The following is a 9,432-nucleotide window of genomic DNA, read 5'->3' on the forward strand; positions in this document are numbered from 1 at the left end:
CAACACATATTTGATTTCTTCACTTATTATCTTCCTATAAATTATCCCCCAAAAGACAATTATAAAATGAGGCGTAGTCTTTAAGAAAAGGTAAGCATACTAATTCACTTTTATGTGTTAACCTCACATTTTAAGTTGTTAACTTGGTCATTAAAGAAAGGTTAGCTTAATCAGCCCATCCTTTTCACTTCTTTGTTTGGGTAGGTCCATAAAAGAAAGAAAGTGTGCTAAGCTCATACAAAGTAGAGACCATGACAACTTGATGTTGTCTATAGGAAACAAACATACAATTCATTAGTTTCACTTAATCAACTTAGCCATGGTTCAAACTTGAATGAATAGTAGACACCCTCATCACAATTCTCCGTCATTGTGGATCTAAGAGTAGGTGGAGGAAATGGAAAGAATACTCTAAAGAGATAAGGAAGAGATAATGCTCTAGCTCAATGAGTTGAACAAACTCAATGAGGAATGCACTTATGAAAACACTTAACTCAAGGTGGAATTGCACAAAATCAGCTAAAACCAAAGTTCCCCAAGCTTAGAGTTGTCATGTCGAAGTCAAGTCAAGGACATAGGGAACAAATAGAGTCATCTCCTTGAATGAGAGTCCAACAAGCCATGATTGATGGATCTCATTCAACTGTCATATCATATAGAGCTCTTTACCTTACAAGTAGTGTGTGGAATTACTTCCATACCATTCATTGAAGTTATCCTTAGAAAGGAAGTGTTGAAGGGGTTTATAATTCCTAAATTCAATATTTTTAATTGGATTTGTTACCTATTAGAGTACCTATTACATATCTTAGAAATTATGATCCTAATGGAAGGAAATGACCTATTATATTGCAAAGGTTTCCTACCTAGCTTGCAAAGACCATCCCTCATGTGGTTCTACAAGTTATAACCTAGCTCCATCTAAAATTCTAATAGTTAGGAGTTGTCTTTACAACCTAATAAAAATCCATTTTGTATAGTAACAAAAGAGGCTAAAAACCTTATTTCAGGAATGTAATAAGTCAAATTGTAGTGATGGACTTCAAAGAATGACTAACTAAAAGGTTTGATCTCTGTTGGCTTTTTTCCATATAACCTCTTACTAAAATGAATGGGCTATTCTCAAAACGAAACTATGCCTTATTAGAAAAGAATCTAAAATCATGGAGGATATGAAAGCCAACCTCAACTCTTGACTACCCTCATTGAAGAAAACTCCCACCAAGAATGACCCCAATATAGAGACCAACTATGAAGCAACAAAGATTAGATAGGAAAGAGGAAGGTGTAGAGAATCCCGAATCTCTCTATTCCCTATACTAGGATTAGGTTAAGTGCATGTGAATCTTCCTAGGCTTTTATAAATTCTATGCACAATGGAAAACATGTATTTAAAAACAATACTAGGATTCAAATTTTAAGATTAGTGTGCCCACCTTTGATTTAGTGTGTTTACTCTATTCAAAGAAGATTCTAACCATCGTTGTAGGAAGTCTCGTAGACCTCACAATATTTTACTACGATGAGTACTCAACCTTACACTTGGCACTTAACTAGTGGGAAAGTTAAGGAGGATGAAGGTTAGGTTCCTTTTTTCTCTCTGGATGGTAGAAGATAACTAATTAGAAACCATAATTTCTAAGGGGGCATTTATGGGGCTCTTAATTAGGCTTAAGTTACTTAAGCCCAAATAGGACTTGGGTCACTTAATCTAGCCTAAAATGGGTTCTAATTGATTAACTAACCCCATAAAATTATCTCATTAATTAATCAATTAGATCAATTCAAAGACTTTGTTCAATCACCCTTGTGCAACCTTACATAATTACCAAAATACTCTTATGCATAAAAATGAATCTAGAGACAATACAACTCTCATATACCATGTCAACAAGGTGTGTGAGCTCGAGCAGGGACCATTAAGACCCATCTTGTAGGGAAACCTGAATCTCTTGTACCTTTTTATGCACAACTAAAAAATTGTATTTTAAAATAATAACAAGATTTATAAGATGCAATTAAAAACATTAACTTGGATTTGGACTTTCCCAAATCTATTCCTTTCGATGTAGTTAAAGATTGAATTCTCTAGAAGTTTCATACACCCAAAATCTTTCGCATAATGACTCTTCCTTAATCTTGGCACATTAGAGGTGGGGGCTTCAATGTATTTGATGAATCTAATAATGCTCTTCAAGTAAGATCAAGTCGATTCACAACCCTAATGTCTAACCTTACAAAAGGTGTTTGTCTATTTGAATAACTCTACATTCCTGTGGGATACAACAAGAATGTGGTACGTAGACTCTTCTTAATCATATAAACATGTTTTAAAGTTATAAGAGTCAATTAGTCCCCAAGTGAACAATACCTATATGGAAGAGAGCAAGTCAATATATAGTTCATGCATATTATTCAATGAAAAAAAAAACCTTAGTGTAAAAAATATACCTTGTTGAATTACACCAACTCAATTAATATACTCATTGAAATGTTATTTTCATGGGGGAAAAAACTTAGAAACATAACCATGTGAAGTGCATATCAATGTCAAAATTAAAGTATCATTTCAATTATAAAAAAAAAAAGTTTATCATAATTATATTTAGTGCATATTAATTTTATGCTTGAAATTGTCAATTCAAGAAAAAAAAAAATAGTATCATAGTCCTATGAAGTGAATATTAGGGTAAAAATTGAAGTGTCATTTCAATACAAAAAATGTTTAATGTCACATTAACAATAGTGCAAATCAATATACTCATCCTAGTGTCATCTTAATGAAAAAAACCTTTGCATCATGCTAAGAAAGTGCATATTATTATACTCATTACAATTACTACCTTTTGTTTATTTATCATAAATATCCAACAAACGTGAATTAAATGGGCACCAATTGCATTATGTAGACAATGCACAACGAAGCTCCAACCATCCTTATTTTCACCCTTAACGACAACGTTGGCAAGTAGGAACAAACCATTATTTTTATCCAATGTTATAGCAAATAATATGACTCCTCCATATAAACGATTCAAATATTGATAGCCATCTAGACTAATAAATGGCCTACAAACACTCAAAAATTTAATATTCATTATCTTAAAACATAAGAATGACCATTTAAATATTAGATTGGCTTGAGGGTAGGTCTATCAACACTAAACTTCATTAAACTACAACTATTTGTCCTTTTCACTACTTTTGCATAAGTTGGTAGCTTGCTATATGACATTGCATGTTACTTTATGTTATCTTCACTTGTTTTCCATCCTATCTAATATAGTTGCATTCTATTAGCTTCCATTCTCCATGTTATCTTCACTCCTTAGTCTATTGCCTATCTTTTTTATTATCATGGTTGAATTGACATTTGTATTCCTACACACCCACACACAAGAAAGCAAAGATGTGAGAGATTGGATCATGGACAACATATTATCAATGGTAGGAGATGCACGTATATGCCATATGTTTCTCTCATATGCATGTTTAATGGTCACCCTTACTTTCTCATTTTATGTCATCGCTACCTCAAATCCTTTCTAGATACCTAGATCTCTCAACATCTCACTAAAAGTAGGTATATCAACAAAAACCAAACTTTTTTTAACTCTATGTTACCACCAATCCATCTTTTGAGTGTTATTCCATTTGCATTACTACTAGCACACAAAATTTCATAGTTTGATTCATGATCATAAAAATGATCAACCATTTAGTCTCTTCCATTGTGTACAATGTTCTCATCTTCATTATTTGATGTCACTAGTTTGGTCATCGCTTTCCTCATCTATTGTTGCCATTACTAGATCCATAATCCATATCTACTCTATCCATCGAAAGCCCCTCCTTAGTTTGTAACATTCGCCCTTCTCCATTTTATGGGATGTAAAAAGGCCTAATTCTAATTTTTGATGGTAGCCTAAGTATAGAAGTAGACACTAAACCAATAGGGGCTACCTTTTCATTCTCACTTCCAATTAATTTCCTGAACTCTCTCATATATACTAAGCATTTGCCTCAACTTCATATCACTATTAATCTTTATAGAGTCCTTGAAACCTAGAACATAAAATTAACATTGTCTTCAATGTCCAATACAAAAATTCCAAGATGAATAAGCCTAACCAATAATTGTCCAATAAATCTAGAATGTTAAACTGTAAGGGTCAACCCCATCAATGATATGAGTTTGTCTAAAACCAAGAAGACTGAACTATAAAATTACATCACTTCACTTGCAATTATAACCTCAATGAATACAAAAATTGAAGTTTTTCTTGTAGGAGGACTGCAATAAATAAGAATTTATTGAAATCATATCTAAATTAGCAATTATAGTGACCACCTAAGGGTCTAGTTGTTTTATACCTTAGCTATTCGTAATCCCAAAACTATTGGATATTACTCTTCAAATGGCCATTAGGGTTACATTTGAGGATGAATGTTGAAGATAAGGGTTAGAGTTCTATAACATCAAATCTACAAGAAGCATGTAATTATACTTCCAAAAGCTCCAATGGACTATAGATGATTTCAAAAGGCTTCTCAAGTTGGGGATTGGGAATTGAAGCAAGAATTAGAGATTTGTTGAACTCCAAATACCAAATATTATTTTGGGTTCTTGCCTAGGCTTGATTAGTGAAATAATGCATTTTGACTTGAGGGCATATTGGACTTTTCAACAATTAATATTGACGTAAGATTATTTTTCTAAATTAGAAATTATTTTATCCTTTTTAATCACCCCAAACACTAATCCCAGCCTCAGATTAATTTTCTTAAGTTTTTTTCTCACGAAAAGGAAGAATAATTCAGCAACTTAGAATTCAAAATACCAATAGGGATGTTTGTCAATAAAACGATGTAGTTTCATGCACTAGAGATTGCCTTTTAGATGGAAACGACGTCGTTAGAGGAAATCACGGGCGCCATACTAACGAAAACAGTTACATAGTATACAGCTAGCTCTCCAACCAGAATCTCTCTCTCTCCCTCTCACAGGTGTTTTCTCTCTCAAGAAGACCAAGAAACCCTGCCTTTCTTCACCACATCACAATAATGGCCAAACCCATGTCGTCTTCTCCTTCATTTCTTGCTTTACTCATCGTTTTTAGCCTCCACCACCTCTCTCGAGGACAGTTTCCACAAGGTATATTTATATTCAAAATCCTCTGTTCCTTCTTCTTCTCTGTTTGGTTGTCCAGATAATTTGTAGGAAAAGAGAATGGAAAGCCCAAGTAGAGCGAGCATTGGCTCTATTGACGTCAATTTGAGTTGCAAGTTTTCTTTCATCAGTTTTCTGGGAAACCAAACAGGGTGATTCTTGATTGTTCTTGACAAACCCTTTCCATTGCAGGTCCAAGCTACTCTAAATTTGTAGTTAATGCTACGGAGATGCCGCCGGAAGATTACTATGACTACATCGTCGTCGGCGGGGGAACTGCCGGGTGCCCATTGGCGGCGACGCTGTCGGAGAATTTTCGAGTATTGGTTCTGGAACGTGGTGGTGTGCCTTACACCAATCCCAATCTGATGAGCCAAGATGGTTTCTTAACCTCTCTCATGGAGGCCGACCCCTACGACTCCCCTGCTCAAACATTCACGTCCGAAGATGGCGTAGCCAACGCCAGAGGCCGGGTTCTCGGCGGCAGTAGCGCAATCAACGCCGGCTTCTACAGCAGAGCTGACGAAGATTTCTATAAAAAATCAGGGCTGAAATGGGACCTCCACATTGTCAATCAGTCGTATGAGTGGGTGGAGAGGGCGGTGGTCTTTAGGCCGGAGCTCAAGAACTGGCAATCAGCAGTTCGGGACGGGTTGTTAGAGGCTGGTGTTGATCCATACAGGGGTTTCATTCTTGATCATGCCGTGGGAACCAAGATTGGTGGCTCCACTTTTGATAGTTCCGGCAGGCGGCACACTGCCGCTGACCTTCTTGGCTATGCCAAAGCCACCAACATCAGAGTGGCAGTCCACGCCAGTGTTGAAAGAATCCTCCTTGCCCCTACTTCAGCCCTGTCTGGGTCGAAGCAGTCTGCAATCGGGGTGGTGTATCGTGATAGAATAGGGCGGTACCACCATGCAATGGTTCGGGAAAATGGAGAGGTGATACTGAGTGCTGGGGCCATTGGGACTCCTCAGCTGCTGCTCTTGAGCGGCATTGGGCCAAGGTCGTATCTCTCTTCGTGGGGAATTCCGGTGGTGCATCATTTGCCTTATGTGGGGCAGTTCCTCTATGATAACCCCCGAAATGGTATTTCAATTGTTTCCCCAATTCCCCTCGAGCATTCATTGATACAAGTAGTGGGAATAACTAATTTAGGGGCTTATATTGAAGCAGCTTCCAATGTCATACCTTTTGCATCTCCTGCCCGCTCTGTTTTCATTCGGACACCTTCTTCTCCCCTCTATCTCACTGTGGCCACCCTCATGGAGAAGATAATTGGGCCACTCTCGAGTGGTTCTCTTCAACTCGCATCCACAGATATCAAGGTGAACCCACTTGTCAGGTTTAACTATTTTGCTGATCCACTTGACTTGGAACGATGTGTAAGTGGCATGCGCAAGGTTGGGGATGTCTTGAGGAGTCGTTCAATGGAGGAGTTCAAGTTCAGGGAGTGGTTTGGGGGTCAAGATTTCAGGTTTGTTGGACCTGCATTGCCTGTTAACCAATCCAATGATGCTCAGATGGCTGAGTTCTGCCATCGAACAGTGAGCACGATATGGCATTATCATGGAGGCTGCATTGTGGGTAAGGTGGTTGATAGTGATCACCAGGTCCTTGGCATTGATGCTCTTAGAGTTGTCGATGGTTCAACTTTCAATGTGTCACCAGGCACTAATCCTCAGGCTACTTTAATGATGCTCGGACGGTAAGGATTGGTTTTTATTAAGTCCCTGGTTTTTGGATGAGAAACTGCTATTTGGAGAAGTTTAATTGTTTTGTTGGCCTGATTTGACAGGTATATTGGGATAAAAATAACCAAAGAGCGAATGAGATAGCATCTAGTCTTCACCCTTTGAAGCCATGGGGACCTTGAAGCTTACTGTGCTGCAGTATATGGCCCACTACCTTGCTACTTTAACTTTTCCTTTTGCTATGATATTTGGTTTTCCTCTCATAGGTATGAATTCCCTGTACAGATAGAGGCAAAAGGGCTCACTTAGAGATCTGCATTTTTCAACTTCTTCATTCAAAGAGTGTATGGTATGAAAATGTTTTAGAATATGAAAACTTGAAAATGTTTTTGAGTGTATGGTAGCACAATACAACAGCTCTATCAATAGACTGAATACTTGAAAATAAAATTGCAGAAGTCTCGTATGAATTTTTACTCTTAGTGTATGTTTCAGAGGCTGTGTCAAGTCACAAGTTCCCTTTTCATGTGGTCAACAAAAAACTCAGATGGTGGAATTGTCTCTGAAAAATTAAATAAACCTGGAACAACCCATCTTGAATTTGAGCATGGTGATTTCCAATTGCAACTTTGAGACATGCTGGGGAAATCTTTTAGGTTTTTCTCAGATGATAGAAACAGTATTGAATGCATGCAAATCGTGATTATGCTCCTTGGTAATGTTCACAAGCAGACAGATTACTTTGTATCTTTATGTATTCATGCAAGAGGCATTGATGAACTTTGAACAGAAATTGATTGGATTTGCCACCATTTTATAGGACCTCATGGAGAAAATGGTGGAATTTCTATTCCCTTTTTTCCCTTTCCATAGAAATTTTCAATATCTTTTTATTTATTTCACACTTCTGGTTCTGTTGCTCATCAAACTACTCAAGAAAAGCACTCAGTTTGTATGACATTGGATTGATGTTTATTACACAAGGAAATCATGTTACACACTTTGTTCTTTTATTGTTTTCTATGTTGTCTAGAAATTATGGTCTTAGGTGCATGATAGTTCAAATATGTTGGTGTTATCACTAATTTTGCTTCTCAGGGAATGCAGCTTTACTTTGAAAAATGAGTGAACTTGATCTGAGAGCATGTGCAATTAGTGGATGAGAAATAGGCCTTCCCTCAGCCTATTTAAAAATACCTGGATTCTAACTCTGATCAAAGTCAAATTAAACTTGAAAAGATGTATGCATGTAATATCATTCCTACCTGAGCTATATTTCACTTTGTTTAGATTATTGAATTCTACTTGAGTTTAAAAACTTGATTGATTACATGATTTTCACTGATAAATTATTAATACAAAAATGTCATCATGTTCAAGCATCTCTTTTTCTCTTTCTTCTTCCTGATTGATACAATTGTTATTGATTTTCTTGAATCTTGAGCTGTTATGTAACTTTTCCTATCATATAATTGGCTTAGGAGCAGTCATTCATATTGAAAATTATATGATGAAGCCTCAGTTGCAAAAAGGAGTGCTAACTGTAATAAATTAAACTATAGCCCCCAAAATGAATTTTCTATAAATTAAGAAAATATGTTCACAAACTCAACTTTAGATTTTGATAATAAAAAGATGAATTTGTGTTCAACCAAAGCAATTAATACAATCAACATCGAACTAATTTTTTGTAACACCTGTACTGCTTGCCACAGGCAAAGTCCTGTTACAAGTGCAGTATATGTTGCACAAATTGAATTGACAATATTCATTAATGAACAATTAAACAAGTAATATCCTTATGTTGTGAGAAGTGAAAAGCTATAGTTTTTGAGTTTATGAAGTTGCTAAAATCTTCATATCATATAAAGCTGGAGTCTTTTTTTTTTTTTTTGATATTTCTTTGTAAACAGAAAATATGAATCTAAAGGACCTAACATTTTGCAGTAAGCTTAATTGAAAAAGGTTGTGCAGAAAATTGGATTTATGAATCTAAGTATCTAACAATGTTTGGCCAAACTCTTAGCTACACCAACTTGATACAATTGTTAATTGAATCGGTAATTACTTTTTTTGTATCTCCTACTGTGAGATTATTTCTTTTTTTGGTTTCCTTTTTGCTTTCTTTTGAAACTAGTTCTATTAGCTCTAGCTCTAGTAGAATTGTAAAGGTTGGAGTATTTGGTTTGTTGATGTATGAAGCAGGTAAGAACTACAGCAATTATCAGTTTATCATGATGGAAATGATTTTGGATGGATTTGTGTGTATGAAGTAAGAGTTTAGATGTGGAACTCTTTCCCTCTTATGCAGCTTTTACATTATTTGACTCTGTATCTGAAAAGTTTTTCATCACTGACCTTACTGACTCATCCCAGTGGATGTATTATCTTGATCATCACTTGTTAAGACGTTTATTTTGGATGCAATTTATTGTGCTTCTCTGTCTCTTGATTCATAAAAAATAAGATTAGAAACATGATCAGCTTCCATCTTCTAAAATACTACGATTTTCCTTACACAGATCTGTCATGTCTTGTTACCTGAAAAGTTTGGAAGTGATTAGGGAA

At 36.0% G+C, this 9,432-nt stretch overlaps 1 protein-coding gene across 1 annotated transcript; it reads left to right on the forward strand.

Moving 5' to 3' along the window:
- The first annotated feature begins 4,811 nt into the window (after nt 1-4,811).
- On the forward strand, nt 4,812-7,340 carry LOC100254058 ((R)-mandelonitrile lyase-like). The gene is made up of 3 exons (XM_002277495.4): nt 4,812-5,155; nt 5,363-6,878; nt 6,969-7,340. The coding sequence occupies exons 1-3, from the start codon at nt 5,065-5,067 to the stop codon at nt 7,006-7,008; spliced, it is 1,647 nt and encodes a 548-aa protein (XP_002277531.1). The 5' UTR covers nt 4,812-5,064; the 3' UTR covers nt 7,009-7,340.
- Nucleotides 7,341-9,432: the final 2,092 nt, after the last annotated feature.

Source organism: Vitis vinifera, chromosome 2 (genome assembly GCF_030704535.1).
Source record: "Vitis vinifera cultivar Pinot Noir 40024 chromosome 2, ASM3070453v1".
Classification (NCBI taxonomy): Eukaryota; Viridiplantae; Streptophyta; class Magnoliopsida; order Vitales; family Vitaceae; genus Vitis; species Vitis vinifera.